At 40.1% G+C, this 20,077-nt stretch overlaps 1 protein-coding gene across 4 annotated transcripts; it reads left to right on the forward strand.

Moving 5' to 3' along the window:
• The first annotated feature begins 133 nt into the window (after positions 1-133).
• On the forward strand, positions 134-19,617 carry USPL1 (ubiquitin specific peptidase like 1). 4 transcript variants are annotated; one of them, XM_052812518.1, is made up of 9 exons: positions 134-224; positions 5,626-5,792; positions 6,352-6,480; positions 8,789-9,446; positions 12,227-12,313; positions 12,733-12,862; positions 14,130-14,255; positions 14,925-15,085; positions 16,258-19,617. In XM_052812518.1, the coding sequence occupies exons 2-9, from the start codon at positions 5,694-5,696 to the stop codon at positions 18,162-18,164; spliced, it is 3,297 nt and encodes a 1,098-aa protein (XP_052668478.1). In that variant the 5' UTR covers positions 134-224; positions 5,626-5,693; the 3' UTR covers positions 18,165-19,617. The 4 variants fall into 4 exon arrangements, with proteins under 4 accessions (XP_052668478.1, XP_052668479.1, XP_052668477.1 ...); XM_052812519.1 differs by having other exon boundaries at positions 186-228; XM_052812517.1 differs by lacking the exon at positions 134-224 and having other exon boundaries at positions 317-5,792.
• The last annotated feature ends 460 nt before the right edge of the window (positions 19,618-20,077 follow it).

The following is a 20,077-nucleotide window of genomic DNA, read 5'->3' on the forward strand; positions in this document are numbered from 1 at the left end:
GGAAAGGCCGCTGAGGGGAAGGCGGGCGGCCCCGCCGCTGAGGGGAAGGCGGGCGGGAAAGACCGCTGAGGGGAAGGCGGGCGGCCCCGCCGCTGAGGGGAAGGAGGGCGGGAAAGATGGCTGAGGGGAGCTGGGGTTTAGGGCTGCTGTGTGCTTCGCAGGGCGCCGGGGAGCGCGATCGCCGAGGGCCGGGAGTCGGCGGCGCGGGGAGCTGAGGTACGGCGGTAGGTGAGAGCGGAGCCCGGGGCCCAGTCGGTGTCGCCGGGAGGGGGTTGGTGCCGGCGTGCGCGGCGCCGGGCCCCGGGGGTGGGCTGCGGGGGTAGGGTTGTTGGGTGGGCCGTGGCGGAGCGGTTGTCTCGGGGGTTTCTGAATGCCGACTGAGTATTTCACGTCAGTAGCTGTGCGGTTAAGGTGTGCGTTGCCTCTGGGCGGGTGAGGCTGGAAGATGCGCTTGGGGAGGTACTGGTGCGTGTGCGTATGTAGGTATATCCCCCTTGCACGGTTTTCTTATGTTCGAACAATTAACTCCATAAACGCTTTTTTTCTTCTGCAGCCTTTCCATTGCGTATGGATCGCTCTGGGTGTGGATTAGGAAGTAAGGAGGCTGTTTAGCCATAGGTTCATCTGGAAGTGTTGGGCAGCTTGTGGCGTGGAAGGAAGGGCAGCAACCAGCATGGCCCTGGCAGCTGGTTAGCTGGCATCCCACCCCCGTGCCCCTCGTTTCCACTGCCTTGGGTCAGAGACCGAGGCTCTGCCGACGCCAAGTCCCTTCCTGAAATCTCGCACCTCTTAGCTGAAGCTATAATAAACTGCACTAGTTGAGGCTGTTTTCTTCCCACGCTAACGCACGTCCTTTTCAGAAGGACTGAATGATTTGTCAGCAAAACGCGTAGTCCCTGTCCCGTGTCATACACCTATATAAGCATTTAACGTGAGGAGGTTGACTGTATCGGAAACTTTTAGAACAGCGGAGTAATAACGCTGCATGCTGGTTTATTTTGCAACTTGATCAGTTTTATCTTTATTTGCTTTAGTCTGCCTTAGGCTTCTTGCAGGAAAGAAATTTCTGTTTGCTTCCACATAAGGGAGATTTGCAATTCTGCCCAGCACTTACAGGCTTCCCTGTAGAGAGGGTTACTTTCTGACAGCAATGATGTCTTGTTACTATTGCACTTAATGGAATACATTTTGTGGCCAAAATAGTTTGGGTTTTTGGGGTTTAGGGGTTTTTTTGATCGGCTGTGATTGAATATTTATAGTTACTAGCTCAGATGAAGAAAAAACTTAATACTCTGATTTCTTCTTGTATAAGGAGAGGATAGGTAACTAATAACACAATGGAAATGTTTCTTTTTTTTCTCAGACTTTTGTTTGTTTCTTTTAATCTTTTCAATGTCCCCTTGATCAAGGAAAGACTTGTAAGGTGATTTACAAGAAGGTCATTCTTAAGTGTGCCTTTAGCCTTTAAACAAAGAGGAGATGTTCTTTTCACTGTAATGTAATCAGTGATCTGTCACCTGCTTACTGCAGTTTGTAACTGATTTCTGTTTATAAGGTACTGTTTCACAAGGTACAGCTTACTATTATCAAAAGGTCCATGGCTCTTTTACCGTAGAATCATGCAATGGTTTGGGTTGGAAGGGACCTTTAAAGATCATCTAGTCCAACCCCCCTGCCATGGGCAGGGACATCTTCAACTAGATCAGGCTGCTCAGAGCCCCATCCAACCCGACCTTGAACGTTTTCAGTGATGGAGCAGCCACAACTTCTCTGGGCAACCTGTTCCGGTGTCTCACCACCCTCATTGTAAAGAATTTCTTCCTTACGTCCAATCTAAATCTATCCTCTTTAAATTTAAAACCATTGCACCTTGTCCTCTTGCTACAGGCCCTGGTAAAAAGACTCTCCATCTTTCTTATAAGCCTCCTTTTAAGTACTGAAAGGCTGCAATAAGGTCTCCCCAGAGCCTTCACTTCTTCAGGCTGAACAACCCCAACTTTCTTAGCCTTTCCTCATAGGAGAGATGTTCCATCCCTCTGATCATTTTCATGGCTCTCCTTGGGACTCGCTCCAACAAGTCCATGTCTTTCCTGTGCTGAGGACCCCAGAGCTGGATGCAGTACTGCAGGTGGGGTCTCACCAGAGCAGAGTAGAGGGGCAGAATCCCCTCCCTTGGCCTGCTGGCCACGCTGCTTTTGATGCAGCCCAGCATACGGTTGGCTTTCTGGGCTGTGAGCACACATTGCCAGCTCATGTCCAGGTTTTCATCCACCAGCACCCCCAAATCCTTCTCCGCAGGGCTGCTCTCAATCCATTCATCCCCCAGCCTGTATTTGTGCTTGGGATTGCCCCGACCCAGGTGCAGGACCTTGCACTTGGCCTTGTTGAACCTCATGAGGTTCACACAGGCCTACCTCTCCAGCCTGTCAAGGTCCCTCTGGATGGCATCCATTCCCTCTAGGGTATCAACTGCACCACTCAGTTGGTGTCATCCGCAAACCCAGTGAGGGTGCACTCGATCCCGCTGTCTATGTCATTGATGAAGAAAGATATTAAACAGTGCTGGTCCCGGTACAGACCCCTGAGGGACACCACTCATTACCGTTTCTACTTGGGACATTGAGCTGTCAACTGCAGCTCTTTGGATGCAGCCATCCAGCCAATTCCTTAGCCATCTAACAGTCCATCCATCAAACCCATATCTTTCCAGTCCCTCACCTTTTTCTTATTTTCTGTCTTCTGCCCTGTCAGCTCTGTAGCTCATCAGATCTTTTCATAGGCCAATTTAACTCACTAGAATAGCAGAAAAACTTGTGCTTTATTGAGTTTTCTACTGGTTTGTGCATTCAGTTAGCTTGTGGAAAGTCTCATGAGGATGTGAGCTGTCAGGGAAGGTGGTGGGAGAAAGAAGAAGAAGACAAAAAAAAAAGAGACCTCCCCATTCTGCAGCAGCAAGCCTTTAGATCAACTCATCTACTCAAGGAAACATAACCATAGCCTTAGTAATTACATCAGGTCCATAGCATATTTTGCATTACATTTTTCAAGTATCCAGGATAAAAGAAGGAAAGTAGCATAAATGGTTTAAAACATGACCCAGTAAGCTTGAAAGCGCATTCTTGTGTACTTTCCCATCTGTAATGCTCCAGTGGGTTGTTTAGTACTTGATACAGCAATCTTTTATTAATTGGCTGTTTGTCTTGGCAACTGTTGATCTGATGCCTGAATTTTGTACATTGTACAAAGATCACTAATAACTTGCTGTAATATTACAAATACTGAAATGTACAGGCAGGCCACTTGGTACCACTCTGCTTATCTAGTACTGGCAGACCTGTTTTATTTGCTTATTGTGTGTATGTCTATGAAATAAAAGGACAATTAATATTTTTTTTAATGTTTATTATATTCATAAGTGCAATAAAAGTCTTGGACTCCAGTACTATAGTACTATTGCTGGGTCATCATAGTTGCGGGAGGTATTGTACATCTCAGAACAGTATTTAAGCTTTAAAAAGAAGAGCAGAAGTAACAGAGAACATAACTGAAAAAAATACTTGCTTTCCTCTTGAGAGGGATGACAGGGAAAACAGGGACTTGCAAAGAAATAAATATGTTTTATAAAACCAAGGCATGCTTAAAAAGGAATAACCTGTGGGTTGTTAGTGTTATTAACATTTTTGAGTGTGTGTTGTATTTATGTGGTGAGAAATTGCCTACAGTTCCAGTCATGTGATCTATGTATTTTATTTACTCTGAAGAGCTGAGACTGCTCCAGGCCAAGGAATTGACTAAAAGTCCCCTGAACAAGTTAGAGACATTTTCTTACTAGCCATAGCATGGAGAGTAAAGTTGTTATGTGTTTTAGTGTGGTTGATATCTGCACAACTTGTAATTACATATTAAAAAAAAAAATCGAGTTCCTGGCTAGACCAAATATATGATAATAGAGTTGAGTCACAGTGCGATAGTGCTGTTGCCACTGTGTGAAAAACTGGAGAGCTTGCCTTTCCTGTATAGTCGAAAAAGTTTGTATACTTTGAGCTAATTCATTAATTTTTACCTTGAGTGAGCCTGGGACCATGCTGTTTATTGTACACCTTCCAACTCTACATTGAAAACGAAAACTAAACACGCGCTCTAAGGCACGTGGGTTGATATTTGTATGTTCTTACCTTCCCTTACAACTATTAGTTTTATAAGTCAAGGTATACTGTCTTTACATGCTGCAGCCCGGTAGTTCTGAATAGTGCTGCTGAACACATTGGAAGTGTCAATAGGGCACACTGTCATCTCATTTTGACCCTCTCTTAAGTAGCCATTGGGAACTGATTTGAAACGAGTTGTTACATTTTCCTACTGTGCTTTTTTTATTCATGCTCTGTTGGTTTTTAGCGTTCTGTCCAGTTCTGTAGGGTCTTTCCTTGCCCAGTATTATAAATGGTTTTGGGTTGAACTGGTATTTGCACAGGTCTCCAAGAATGTCTTGGGAATTTTTTTTTTTTTTTTTTTTTTGAAAGGAACTATAATCTGAGTTAGTGCTGTAGTGTAAGAAAGGGTTGAAAGGACATCATGGTGTGGGAGAGGATGTCATTCAGTGGAAGTGATGAAAGGGGAACAGTCATGGCAGAAGGAAAGCTATTATGTTCATGACTTTGCAATTCAACTCACCTTAACTTCCTCCCGCTTTTTAAAAGAGATATGTATTTATTCTAGTTAGTTCCATTTGAAGTCAGCAGGGGCAGAATTGGGTTCCTGTAGTTCTAAACCTCTGTGTTTTTCTGGCTGATTCAGGGTGTAGTTAGCCTCAGTGCTAGTGATGGAATTGACTTAAGGAGCTGCCTTCTGATGTGCAGCTGGTTCATACTGAATCTGTCCTCCGCAAATGTGTCTGTGTGTAATATGTGAGAAAGGCAAAATTTGGGCCTGAATTTGAGAAATCATTTGAAATGGAATAGTTAATGTCATTTGTAAAATATGCAGTAGACTTACATAGCAATGATACCTCTGGAAGAGCTTTAGTTTGCTAGGAAGTCTGTAACGTTGTTAAAATAACATTAGGATAAGTTTCCAGAAAGTGGCAGTAACAGCAGAATGCCCTTCTGTAGTTAAAAATTGCTGTGTTTGCAGGATGAACTTTTAATAGTTTATTATGCAATAAATTCACTGTTTTGAAAGATACAACAGTGGGGTTTTTTTGGTTGGTTGGTTTTTTTTAACGTTCCTCAGCAACCATCTATAACTGTATGGCATCTTACTGTAGCCGTTTTTAAAGAAGTTCATTCTTTCTGAGGGTTAGACGCAGTAAGCTGAGATGCCCAGGCAAGACATCTACATTTCTGCCAAGTATAGTGTACTTGGAAAATATGTGAGACCTTGTAGAGTGCAAAGAATAGATAAGCTTGCAAATTTAGGGCCTAAAGCTGTTAAACCTATTATGTGACTTAATTTAAAGTTTAGAGTTAATAATCTGCGTTAGAAAATAGGTATTTTCAGTTAAGAAAATACTCTTCTGAATTAATTTCCACAGAATATACAGGCTGCGTTATTGTTGGTATTTTTTTTTTTTCCCCAAAATTTAATCTAATTTTTCTTTAATTGTTTTATTCACTTCTTATTTTTCAGGAGTCTTTGAAAAATCCTTAGTGGTCATGACATTGTAACAAGTGACATAAATTAGCCAGTGGCTCAGAATGATGGATACCCAGAAGACTACAAATGGTTTGCAAGTGATTGGAGAAGGGACTGGTATAGGGAAATCGACACTCCACATGGTGGGGTATTTGGGAAAAGTCAGTTGAAACTTGTTTTACATGTGTGCAAAGTTCATATTTTTCTCTGCTTTGAGAGATTTTTAATTGGTCTTAATTTTACAAAAAAAATTCTCAAAATTATTTTCCACGGAAATCTATAACAATGGCGAAAGATTATTCTAAGTAAATCTGTGCCTATGACTTTTTTACTGGCACTATTTTTACAACTGTTTGCATTCCTATGAAAATTGATTTGTCTTTCAAAGATCTGAGCTTATGTTCCCTGGCAATAAGTGTCCTGTGGTTTAGTTCAAGTAGAATGAAATGTTGCATAATTGCGTTGTTAAAGATACCTTATTAAATAGTTGAATATTTAAATCAAAAGATAAATTTATTTAGAACGCTACCATACAAATATATATCTTATAAATATTTTTTAAAAAATCTAGTTTACTTTTTTATATTGTATTAGGTATTATATTTAGAAGTTGCACGTTGGTTTTCTATCTTGGTATGTATGTATGTCTTACCTTGGGATAATATATGAAATACATAAATTTATGCTATTGTGGCTTTCTTTTTTTTTTTTTATTTTTAGAACTGTAATCCTGTGGAAACAACTGCACAGGAATATTGTCCAGTCTGCAAAGAGAAGGGCCAGATCCAAGTTTTACGGACTTACCGCATTAATTTTCAAGAGTCCATTTTTCTTTGTGAAAATCCTCAGGTATTACACTAATTAACAGTTTTATTTGGTTGTGCAGGGGCCTTTATCTTCAGCAGTTACACCTCTTTAAGTTCAAGATTTTTTTTGGTGGTAAGCAGACTGTTGAAATCAAGACCCGTCTGAGTCCATACGCTGGATGATGTTTACCTGTATGTAGACAAAACCATAACTAACCTGTGTATGTGCGGTGTTTAGGCATAGCTAGCTACCCTAAAGAATTAAAAAGAATAGATTAAAATGAATAAAGGAGAGTTTTGCTTATATAACAAGGGAACTGTGGCAGGTTGACCCTGGCTGAACGCCAGGTACCCACCAAAGCCATTCTATCACTCCCCTCCTCAGCTGGACAGGGGAGAGAAAATATAACAAAGGGCTCGTGGGTTGAGATAAGGACAGGAGGGATCACTCACCAATTACCGTCACGGGCAAAACAGACTCAACTTGGGGAAAATTAACTCAATTTATTACCAATCAACCAGAGGAGGGTAATGAGAAATAAAACCAAATCTCAGAACACCTTCCCTCCACCCCTCCCTTCTTCCCAGGCACAACTTCACTCCCGGATTCTCTACCTACCCCCTCCAGCGGCGCAGGGGGACAGGGAATGGGGTTTACGGTCAGTTCATCACACATTATTTCTGCCACTTCATCCTCCTCAGGGGCAGGACTCATCACACTCTTCCCCTGCTCCAGCGTGGGGTCCCTCCCACGGGAGACAGTCCTCCACGAACTCCAACGTGGGTCCTTCCCACGGGCTGCAGTTCTTCATGAACTGCTCCAGCGTGGGTCCCTTCCACAGCGTGCAGTCCTTCAGGAGCACGCTGCTCCAGCGTGGGTCCCCCACGGGGTCACAAGTCCTGCCAGAAAACCTGCTCAGTGGGCTCCTCTCTCCACAGATCCGCAGGTCCTGCCAGGAGCCTGCTCCAGCGCGGGGTTCCCACGGGGTCACAGCCTCCTTCGGGAACCCACCTGCTCCGGCGTGGGGTCCTCCCCGGACTGCAGGTGGAGATCTGCTCCACCGTGGACCTCCCTGGGCTGCAGGGGGACAGCCTGCCTCACCATGGTCTTCCCCACGGGCTGCAGGGGAATCTCTGCTCTGGCACCTGGAGCATCTCCTCCCCCTCCTTCTTCACTGACCTTGGTGTCTGCGGGGTTGTTTCTCTTACATGTTCTCACTCCTCTCTCTGGCTGCCGTTTCTGTCTGTCCCAGCAACTTTTTTTTTTCCTTCTTAAATCTGTTATCACAGAGGCACTACCACTATCGCTGATGGGCTCGGCCTTGGCCGGCGGCGGGTCCATCTTAGAGCCGGCTGGTATTGGCTCTGTGGGACACAGGGGAAGCTTCTAGCAGCTTCTTACCGAAGCCACCCCTGTAACCCCCCCCCCCCCCCCAAAACCTTGCCACACAAAGCCAATACAGGAACACAAGTGGTACTAAATAAATCTTTGTACTAATCAGAATACAAGGCAAAAATTTGATGATTCATGTGACTAATACACGACTCCTGCAGATGTGAGTCTCCCATTTTCCCTGCCTTAAGTCTGGGTAATGCAAATAGGTTTGTAATTATAATTACAATGTTTTTCTTTTCTTTTCTTTTTTTTTTTCCCCTTTTAAGTTTAACCTTAGCTGGATTTCTTTGCTGTTTAATATTTGAGTCATGATTTTGCTGCCTTTCCTTTCTCCGCCACTCTTTGTATGGGGGGAGGGTATAGCAATCCCATATGGACTGGTGCCCTTAAATTAGTAGACTAGACTAGATATGGGTCTCTGAGTTGCTTTTCCCATCCCTCCCTGTTTTTAAATAATCATAGTATCATTCTGGAGATTGGTAATAGCGATTTGACTATATTCTGGTTGGAGAATAGCTATATATGTAAGGCCCTACAAACACCTGGTCTAATGCATCAGGCTAGCCTGAAAGATACCCTGCCACTTTTGGCACCAGTAGTCTCAGGCACAAGATGATAATGCCAAATCGTTGCCCTAAAGGAATGGATTTAGGTGAGTAAGAGAAGAGGACTCTCCTTAGCAAAATTAGGTAGTTTTCAGGGGTTGGAAGCATTTCCTGGAAAAGTAGTGTTGTTTATCACTACTGATACATTTACTTCACAATTGCTTATAAGACAATGGTTAGATAAAACACCCTTTCTGTCATACATATGTTGAATTTATGTATTGATTTCGTTAAAATATCACTTTACAGAAATCCTATATTCCATTTCAAGAGTATGGTATGTGATTTTTTTTAGCTCTTGTTCGCCTGAAACTGATTTCACTGTAACTTTCTTTCTTTCTTTCCTGTAGTGTATCTACCCACTTGGTTATAAACCATTAAACAGCATAATTACTTCTGCTGATTCAGAAAATCATCGAGTTTCATCTACTGATAAGAAAAGGAAATTATGTAACATCAGTGACTTTTCTCCTGTTCAATCACATCCAAAAAAAGCAAGAACTAATAATGTGGTAGACATTGAGCATACTATTAATACAGACCCTGTTGTTAAATGCTATCAGAATAGCTTATGTATTCCCAAGTCAAGCCTACATGATGTGTTACAAAATGACCAGCAGAAACCTAGTAACAATGTGGAGTCCTGCCTGCAGAAGGTGGATTTTGAAACAACCACCAACGCCAAGGACTATCAAGAAAGTCCACCTCAGACTTCTAGTTGCAGAACACAACTCTTGCCAAATTCTGAACTTTGCTCAACAACATCAGAAATTTTGCTCAAAGATGGTGAAGGTTCCACTAATAACACAGATTTATGTCTTCAGTGGAGAAACGTGCATAATCTTTGTTGGTTAGATTGTATTTTGTCAGCACTGGTACACTTAGAAACATTAAAATTTGCTCTAGCAGAAGACTATAATGATGGAAAATGTTTGCTCCAGAAACTCTTAACAAAATATAATCAAGCAACTGTGCTTCTGAATACCTGTAAAAGGAGTAAAGTAAAAGGTGAGTAAACTTAGCTGCTGTTTCTTCGTATTCAGACTGATCTGATCTGCTACAAATATGTGGAATTTAGCAAATATGCCTCTGTTCTATTTCAAGATCACAAAAGAATGAGTTACAACTCATTACCATGAATTTTTTTGTCATATCCCACATAGAGAATTTGTGAATTGTTTATGTAATTGAGCCTTACTTTGTTTCCTTCCCCTCTATTGGTTAACATATGAGGATGCTGTTCTAATCTTAATCTTCAAAATCTTTTTTGTTGTATAAGTGGGCAGTTGCTTTGTCACACAAAAAATAGTAAAGCTGGGAACATATGTTCTCTTCTAGCTCCAGCTGTGCTCACTGAAGGAATGCTTCCCCTGAGGTCTGCAAGCTGTGCTGTGGATGATAGTGCTTCCTAACCTGTTTCAGTCAAAATTAGTCAAACACATTAACCTGGTTCATATTTTCTGGGAAGGGTTAGTGACTACTCACATGTGCAGCTTAACACGTTCGAGGACTTTAACCTCCCAGCACAGGGGCAGTGATGGGCAGCTGGGGGCAACCTTCTAGGCAGCACAGCTGGAGTCAGAGGAGGATGTGTCACTGTAATCTACTAGTACAGTCTTTGATCATTTTCTGTACCGCAGATTCAGTTTAAGACTCTTTAAACTAAGATCTGGTCTTGCTGAGGAGAAGGGCTTGGGAGTGTTGGTTGATGAGAAGCTCAACATGAGCTGGCAATGTGTGTTTGCAGCCCAGAAAGCCAACTGTATCCTGGGCTGCATCAAAAGAACCCTGGCCAGCTGGTTGAAGGAGGTGGTTCTCCCCCTCTACTGCATTCTCATGACACCTCACCTGGAGTACTGCATCCAGCTCTGGGGCCCCCAACATAAGAAGGACATGCACCTGTTGAAGCGGGTCCAGAGGTGGGCCACAGAGATGATCGGGGGCTGGAGCACCTATCTCATGAAGACAGGCTGAGAGAGTTGGGGTTGTTCAGCCTGGAGAAGAGAAGGCTCCAGGGAGACCTTACAGCAGCCTTCCAGTACCTGATGGGGGACTACAAGAAAGTCGGAGAGGGACTTTTTACAAAGGCATGTAGTGATAGGACAAGGGATAATGGCTTTAAGCTGCAAGAGGGTAGATTTAGATGATAAGTGAGGAAGAAGTTCTTCACTGTGAGGGTAGTGAGGCACTGAAACAGGTTGCCCAGAGAGGTTGTGGATGCCCCATCCCTGGCAGTGTTCAAGGCCAGGTTGGATGGGGCTTGGAGCAACCTGGTCTAGTGGAAGGTGTCCCTGCCCATGGCAGGGGGGTTGGAACTACATGATCTTTAAGGTCCCTTCCAACCCAAACCATTCTATGATTCTATGATTAGTCCTCTTGAACTGACCCATTGGTGTCATAAGTCTGAACTTCTAAGAGATCATCTCTTAGAGAATTAATACAGATCTCTGGTAAGCCAGTACCTTTCATGAATTTTTTTTTCTATAGGCATTCCAAGAAAAGTGTGTGTTTGAATATAGAGGCTATGGTCCCAGAACAGCATTTGATAACTTAAAAAATGTCCTATCTTTGCTGGGAAAAATAATAAGTGTATCAAAAATGGTTTAATCCACCTTGTGGCAGAGAAATCATACTATTTTACAGAGGGGGGGAAAAGAAATCCAAAAAGATTCTGAAGTAGTTCATGTACTCTGCTTGCCAGAAAGTCAGGGTGCTTGATTTTAGGTTTTCAGCTATCACCTGGAAGCCCTCTACCATCGCAGAACCTGTCTGAGATGTTTTTCTTTCACCTCTGTTGTGCTGTGTTTGCCAAGGAGCTCTGGTGTGCAAGAACCCTTAAATGGAGATGTTAGGTGTTGGAATATAGTGTCGTTTGAGATTAACTTAAACCTTTTCATTTCCAGGAATTGCTGCAAAACAAATCAGTTTATTTGGGCTACAGTGGAGAGGGGATTGGATTAAGAGCACTGTTGTGGAGAAAAAGTGTAGTATTTATTCTGCCCTTCTGTGTAATTTTGCAGCATCTTTTACATACAGTTGTTTTTAAAAACAATCAAAAGCAATAAAGCTGCAAGAAACTTCTGTTTACCTTTTTTATATCATAGAATTTATAAGTAATGGTTTCAACAGCTACTCTAAATCCTTCCTTTAATTTGTAGAGGTTATCATCATGATTGTGTAGTAGAAGTTATGTTCTTGCTTGTGCTTAAAGAATGTTTGTGAAGAAACAATGTAACTTGCAAATTTAAAAGACATACTAAGATATATAAAATACATTTTTAAAAAAATATTTTTACTGTTTTAAAGGCTGGGTTAGGAAATTAGCATTTAATCTGGAACAACACATTTAAGTATTTTATTATGAATTGTATAACATCATTAGAAAGCATGTAAGCAAATTTTTGGTCTTTTGATCTTAATGTTTAGGTTTTAAAATCTACTCTTAATCTCCAAATCTCCAGAGTTTGTAATGTCTGGTTACACTATCCTTAAATGTTGTTACTATCTAGCTGTTGGTACACACTGTTAGCCATAATTTAAGTCAGGTCAAGTAATTTCTGGTTAGCAGGCTGCAGTAAAATGTGTATAACTTGTGTAAATTCTTCTCTAATTTTCAAATCAATTAATACCAAGCATTGGCTATTTTACCAGCAGTTTTAGGCAAGTATCGGTCAATATGGAAGGTATCAGATTGCAGAGAATGAGTGTGTGTTAGGGGTACATATGTGTGTGAAAGGGTGGGGGTGTTACACATAAATATATGAAGACATATGTACTTTTTTCTTTAGATGTTCTTCCAAAAGCAGAATCTCATCTCAATGAAATCAGAAACAGAATGTTTACACAGCTTCAGCCTCAGCTTAAGTGTGAACTAGGTAAGTAATTAGTGCAGCATCTCAGTATTTACTTTCAGGAAACTCTACATGTAAAGCCTTGTATATCAGTACATAAAAATATGTATGTACATATGCATACAAGACAGTTTGCGGATACATTTGGTTTTATTGGTGACATACACATACTTTACAGTGTGATCAGCTGGTTTGTCCCTTGACTGGTTTTGACATTTTAGAGAGCGTATTCTCATCTTTGTAACTATGCTTCAGCCATGAAATTGTCATTGATAACAACCTAATAACATGGATCAATCCCTTTGCTGTGAGGATTAGAAATACAGCCTTGAAGGGATAACTGGTATTAAAATCATAGCAATAAGCTTATTTTCTTCCTTTTTGAAGTACTGAAAGCTGATTTCAAATATTCAGTGACTGTTTTTTCTGCCCCATCCTTGAAGGTCAGAAGGACAGTCCAGTGTTTGCACTCCCTCTACTCTTACAACTGGATCAACAAGCTGAGAAACTATTCTTGCATTCATTTTCATGGAAGTTTGAATGTGTATGTTGTGGCTACAAATACCAGGACCGGTGAGATTTTTATTTAAGTAGCTTCTATATAACTGTTCTACCTTACCTTTTTAAATCTGCATGTAATAGTTTATTTTCTTCAGATCTCCAGGTTTTGTACAGCTTAAGCTTGTTGGTGAAGTTTTACATGATCCACTTTTTTAGGCTACATTTGCAAATAGTATACTGCTATGTCATGTCTTAGGAAACCATGTTATCACTTAATTAAGAAAGAAATAGTAGGTAACTGTGTGAGTCCCTGGCCATGCTCACTCTGGTATTTTGCTGCGAGTATACAAATTGTTGTGGTTCTAAAGAATATATGCCTAGTACACTTTTGCTATGGAAGAATATCTGTAATATTCATTTGGATTGCAAAGAATCAGAGATTCTCTCACATAATTTATCTATTTTAAAATAGTATTACAGGGAAGTAATTTCTTGAGAATTGATTTAGTTCTGTGTAGTTGCAGGTACAAGCTAGTAATTTAGGCTCTTTTTAGAGTCGGAAGAAAAAGAGAGACACCTTCAGAAGACAGCTCACTTGAAAAATACCTGTTTCTCTCCACTATCTTAGGTTTATACAATAAAATTCTAGATCCCCGAGTGAGATGAGATTAATGCTATCTGTTGCACTGCTAGCTAATGTGTAGTCCTGGTTAATAGGATGTGTTCAAGAGCCTTTGTTACATACTGTGTCTTTTTAAGAAGCTGAAAAATCTAGGTTAGGTTGAGTATAAAGGAAGCCCTTTCTGTGGCTAATGAATGAATAAACTACGTTATTTCACTTTAATATCCCGTACATTGTATTTTCATACAATATAACCTCTGTGTAATCTCTGCTCTGAATGTACTGTTTTTTGAAAACAAGACCTTGTATAACGTGGGTTCTGAGGTAATTTGTTACCACTTCCTTCTCTCCTTGAGATTCTGTATTAGCTAGTAAATTATGCAGATCCTGCTACAAGCTCTGTCTTATGTTGGAAAGGAAACAGAGATAACATGCTAAGGGAGAAAGAGCAAATAATGTGAAACTGAAGGCCACAGAGCTGCTGAAAACAAACGGTGACTGATACTGTTCGGCAGAACTGAATTCAGTGCTGACTTGGATGTGATGCAGTCACAGTGGAATTCACACAACTGGCATGAATATGAATAGAATTTGGCTTTGTCATAACATTTTTATAACTTTTTTTCTCCTGGTAAAGTGTGTATAATTATTGTTTTCTGAGCAGCAACTCAATTTTCTCCTTTTATTTTTTTTGTGTGTGTGTGTGTGTATGTCCAGATTTAGGAAAACACTAACAACATTCACAAATATAATCCCTGATTGGCATCCACTTAATGCTGTTCATGTTGGACCATGTAATAACTGTAGTGATAGATCTCAAAGAAGACAGATGATTTTGGAAAAGTAAGTTTGAATATGTGAACTTGAAAATAAAATACATAAAATTCTGAGACTTCATGTATCGAGCATATCACTTTCAAAACCAAACTATTATCTTGGGTTTACAGAGATTCTAAACTTTAAACTGATAAATACTCACTTTTTAAGATTTCTAGATCATTCTTAAACACTCTTTGCCATTTCAGCATTTAATAAACATGAAACATAGAGCAGTGTTTAACATGCTGACCAGCATCTGTGTTTGAGCCAGGTCATAAATACTTACTACCAAGTAGTGACTATATACAGCTGATATCCAGTGTCAGCCTTTTCATAACCCCTGCTGTTGGTGGATAAAACTGTTGTTTGATCATCTGTTTACTAATTTGACTTGGGAACAATGTCCTTTCCTACTGTGCTTATGGCACAGTTGTCTCCTGGTTTTTTTCACCTTTTTCCCACTCCCCCAAATCCCTTATGTGGTGTTGTTTTTTCCCCTAATCTATAACCAAATGGACTGTCCGGTTGGGGTATTCTTATGCCTTGACTACTGTGCAATCTGAAGAGTCCTGTGTGGAAGTAGAACAATAAGAGCAGAACTACATACTCTTTGAGATGCCTTACTTTTTCATTAGGAACTTTTGCCACTATTTTGGTGTAATAAACTGGTTCTTTATTGTTTCTTTATTATAGAGTACCCTCAATATTAATGTTCCATTTCGTAGAAGGCTTGCCACATAACAACCTGAAGAACTATTCATTTCAGTTTGAAGAAGACACCTACCAAATAACCTCTATTATTCAGTATCAAACAGATAAGAAGCACTTCATAACCTGGTCTTTGAATCCTGATGGTAAGAACCATAAATTCTGTTATAATACTTCATAAGTCTACGTCAAATGCTGTTTTATGGGTTACTGCAGTAGTCTCAGCAGTCCATATATAATAACAAGGATTTATTTTGTCTGTATTCTAAACTTCATATTAAAATTTTGTGAATAATTGTGGGAACTTTGTTACTCAGAGTGAAGGTTTAACTGATTTATTCAGCAGTGTTCTGTCCTACGCTGTACTCACTGGCAAAAAGTTATCTGGGTAGAGCTGTTTCCCTTCATAACTTTGTAGACGTTAAAAAATATAGTCTGAGCATCGCTGTGGGACAAATGGTATCGGTTATTTTGAAGCCAGTTATTAATCCGTTCTTGGCTGGAAGCGAGGGAACCTATGGAACTACCAGCATTAATGAAGTTTCTTTTCATTTGTGAACTTTACTGCACCTGAGGGGCGGGAGGCACAAATCCATGCTAGAAACATTACTAATGGTATGATGGTTGCACCATTGATGGGAACTCCATAATCAGAGGTGGTGAAAAGTGGTGATATATTGATTCTCATGCTTCTGTAGAGAGAATGGAGTGCAGTCTTATCAAGTGTTGTGACAAAATGAAAATGGTCTAAATCATACTGCCAGAGTTTAAGAAGAAATAGGAAGAGGAAGCAGCTGGGAAGTGCCTAGTTAGGAACATCCTCTACATCATAGACACCTATTTTGAAATTCTTAAAGCTGTGAAATATTTGCTCATGATCTATGAAGAATTTGCAGATGATGAGGCAGATTATTAAAAAGAGCAGTTTCTCTTAAAGCCCTGTGCCTCCCACCAAGGCAATGTAAAGGTCTACAGAGAAACTTAATTTGAGACGTAGTTCTTCCCTCAGACCTGTGCGGGTATTTTTAGACAACATGTCAGCATCATTAGCTCAGACAAAAAAAACCTTAGCTTTGTTTTTTTTGTTGACCTACTCTGACCTGTTATAATATTGCTGCAAATTTTGCTTGTGTTTGATCTTTTTACCATGGAGATCTCCCAGTTTTCTCTGATGTAATAAAGAATGGAGAAAAAAACCCCTTTCTTTTCTGCTTGTCAGGGGAACGGGCTGATAAAAATATTTGACAAGTGCCTGAGGATAGTGACTTCCATTTTAAAAGTCTCTGAGTCTCTGCACTGGTTGCTATTTATTTTTCAGGAACTTGGCTTGAGTGTGATGATTTAAAGGGGCCATATTGCAAGAGACATAAAAGATTTGAAGTTCCTCCTTCAGAGATTCATATTGTTATCTGGGAAAAGAAAACATCCCATGTGCCAGAAGAACTGAATTCACAGTTCCAGAGTAAAAACACTGAAGATTTTCCTTTTAATAATGTACACTCAAATTCCACAGCGTCGCACTGTGGTTTTGATAACACTGTAGACAAAATACCTGAAGAACATCGCAAAGAGAATTCTGTGAGAACTCCAGATAAGAAACAGCAGCGGGTAGCTGAGGATGAAAGTATTGTACATCATGGTTTAGGAAATCTGGCACATGATGATCTTGTAACACTGATGCTTGAAGAAATTCAAGTTGACTCAGAAGGTAAATCGCTGCTGAATGGACAGATGGTGGGAAATAACCTTGTTGTTGAAGTGGGCACACTGCAACAGCAGGAATCAGCTTTTTCAGCTAACACTCCATATACAGGAGAGTTTGCTGCGACTAGTCTAGCTATGAACAATAAATGCGCGTTATATGAAAATTCCAGCATTTGCTTACCTCTAGAAGAGTTGAATTCAGCAAATATTACTTCTCCGGTGCCCAAAACCCACGACTCCAACCCATCTGACTCATCGCTTGCTCAAAGAATAAATAACAGAACTAATTTACCTAACAGAGAACATGGAATAAATTCAGAACTACAGCTAAACACGAAGTTGTCACCAGTAGAGAATATTATACAAAAATCACCTGACTTGAAAGATACAAGCAAAATTGTAGTTAATTCTCAGGTTGCCAATTCTTCTTCTTCCAATAATTCCTTTCAGCCTTCACACAAAGACCAAAAAAGAGGATTTGTAGGAAGCTGGGTAAAGAAATTATTAAGCAGGAATACTTCTTTCATGCCTTCAAGTGCCTCAGCTCTCAAGAATGAGAGAACTTGCAAAACTCCCTCAATGCAAAAAATAAGTGAAGTGCGGTTGCCAGTTAAGGGAGCAAGTAACTTTGGTGGATTTCAAAGCAGAAGTACAAACAAAACAACTGAGACCCCGACGTCAGTGGTTCCTCAGAGTAATAATACTCATCCTTTATCAAATTTCAAAGGATTTTCTCAAAGCACTCGTCTTCCAACAGCAAGTCATACCACTATTGAAGGTCCAACTTGGAATAAGTCAGGAAGTACGTTGGGTACCTCAGGTAAAGTGTCTCAGTTCCATTCACCTCGCTATAATTCTGGGAAGGCAGAAGAGTCAGATAGTGACAAAACGAAAAAACTTCGCCTAAAACTGTTAAAAAAACTTAATGCTAAAAAGAAGAAGTTGGCTTCACTGGATAGGCTGGCAGTGGAACAGATGAAACATGAAAAACCTGTGAGTAGAGATGTAAGCACCCCATCACAGACTGAATCTCACAATGACAGTGAATTATTGCAGAGCTTTTTAAGGGAACTGCAGTATCAGATTGATGTTGCAGATAATAAATCTGAATTTAATGCGAACTCTGTATCAGGGTGCACTAGCCATAATAACAATGATGAAATCCTGGCAGAATTACTGTCCCCTACTTCAACTGTTGCTTCCTTAGAGGCTCCAAAAAGTGAAGATGAATGTATGTATATGGAAATGGTGGATAGCAGTGTTGCAACAACAGCATCCGATGAGAAGACCAGTGTACCACAAGCAGCAATGACAAGCGAGGACCACAATTATTACAGTCCTGTAAAGGACAGTAATTTGGAACTTCATACAATAAGCAAACCTAGTGTGAAAAAACTTGCTTTTGAAAGTCCTACTAGGGAGGATATCCTTGAAGACCTGTTCTCCATTTCAGCACCAAGCTCAATGGCAGGTGACATAGATTTACCTCATTTTGATGAAACTCTGTTTGAAACTTGGTAAATATTCACTTTCTTGGTTTATAAGTACTTTTCAATATTATGTATATTTTGAAACAAAGCACTATTAAATTATATTTTCTAACTAGTTTAATTGCACACTGGCTGTACTTGAACAATTTACATTTGAGGTTTTTTTTTTTCTTAAAATCTTATTGTAGCAGACAAGGTTTTAATGCATTTTATTTTTCTGAGAAACAGTTATTTTAGCTGTCAGATATCATGATGACTTTTAATTACAAGCTCCTATGAGTCTTGATTTTTGCTGCTTTTAATATGGAAAACTTATCCATACTCTACTGAGTTTGAGAAATAATAAAATTCAGTAGTCTTGGTGATGTAATGGTGTAAGAAGTATTATTTAGGTAGTAGTGGTTTATTTTACAAGATCACCCAACTCCTGAAGTTATTTTGTCTGACATTTAAAAAAAAGAAAGAAGTACCTTCTGTAATCAGGGATGTTTGTATCCTTTGATAAAAAGATCATTTGCAACACTAAACTTGAGGTGGGTATTCTGTTAGGAACTCTACTCTTCTCAGAATTACTGTTCTACAAGCTCACCCTGATGTATACACCCCTTGGATCCAAGGAAGGATGGACACGTGGTAGAAATTTTCCTATTTAATGTTACAGCATGTACTGAGTTTATGTCCTGGGTAACTGAAAATATAATTTGGCAGAATATTCTTCTGAGCCAGGTTATTTTTTAAGTAAAATTAGTAAGATTTGGGCCAGAGTTTGCAGCACTAAGAAAGAACATCAGATGTAACTTTTAGTTATTCATAGCTGCAAATTCACTAAAAAAAGAAATGTTTCTAAGAATTAAAGTTAACTGTACGTTAGCACCCATTAGTGTTGTCACTAGGAGTTTTTCATGGCTAGAGCAGTGCATCCCTGTCCATATGTGACAGTGCCAAGGAGAAGCAAGGTCAATAGGAAGAAAGTAATGGAAAATGTGGCAAGACAGCGGTGAGTAAGCAGAGGGATTCACATCTGGGTGTTACTGGATTTGTATAGCGCTTGTTCTGCTAGATGGGAGTCTCTTTTAAGTTCATAGACACATTGCTGAGGGTATTGTATGCTAAATAAGATTAGCTGTACATTTTTCTTGTACTCGGAAATAACAAGGATTTTATCAGCAGGTCTTTGTTTCAGCCATTTTTTTAAAGGTATTCTGCATTTTTTCATTGTTTTAGATCCCAAGTTCAAAACATTAAGTCCTCAGTCTTACTCTTCCAATAGGTGCAGTTGAACATAATTGTTACTAGAAGGCACGGCTACAGATTTAAATGGTCTTGGATTGCTCGGACCAGGTTCAAAAAGTGTTTGAAAAACTGTCAGTGGGACTGAACTCACCTTGCCAAGCTATTTCTGTTGCAATTACATACACGTTTATCAAACTGGCACTTCAGACAATGAATGGTTTCATTCTTGAAATATAAGTCTTTGTAAAGAACTTGAGCTCCTTCGTTTTAAATGTTGTAATTGGTAATGTTACAATAGAAAACAAATCAATGGATTCTGAATGGAAAGTGCCAGGGTACTGCTGGTGAAATGTTTGCCTGTTTGTGAATTCCCTTATTAAAAAAAAAAAAAAAAAAATGCTGACCAAAATTGGAGTTTGATTTATCAGTGAATAAAATAGGTGCCTCTGCAAGACTTGATAGAATAAGTGATAGGATTTTCCTGCGGAGTTTTCCAACCAGTGGTTTCTATATATGCAAACCACTAAAAAGCAGTGTGTCTCCCAACCCCGACTACTTGTTGCAGAGGTTTCTCCCAGCAGTGGGAAGCTGCCTTCAAGTGTGGATACCATCTGTGACCGACTGGATTGCAGCTACCTGCCCCTGTGAAGTGGGAACTCCTTTCACCACTGGCTTGGGACATGACAGAGACCCAGGGGTGAGTGAAGCAGC

This window comes from Harpia harpyja, chromosome 17 (genome assembly GCF_026419915.1).
Source record: "Harpia harpyja isolate bHarHar1 chromosome 17, bHarHar1 primary haplotype, whole genome shotgun sequence".
Taxonomy (NCBI): domain Eukaryota; kingdom Metazoa; phylum Chordata; class Aves; order Accipitriformes; family Accipitridae; genus Harpia; species Harpia harpyja.

Bases quoted from the DNA above. Each gene is read 5' to 3' on its own strand.
- USPL1 (XM_052812518.1), top strand. From the start codon at position 5,694: ATGATGGATACCCAGAAGACTACAAATGGTTTGCAAGTGATTGGAGAA. The intron at 12,863-14,129 runs GTGAGATTTTTA...GTGTATGTCCAG, and splicing joins GGCTACAAATACCAGGACCG to ATTTAGGAAAACACTAACAA. The intron at 15,086-16,257 runs GTAAGAACCATA...TTTATTTTTCAG, and splicing joins CTGGTCTTTGAATCCTGATG to GAACTTGGCTTGAGTGTGAT.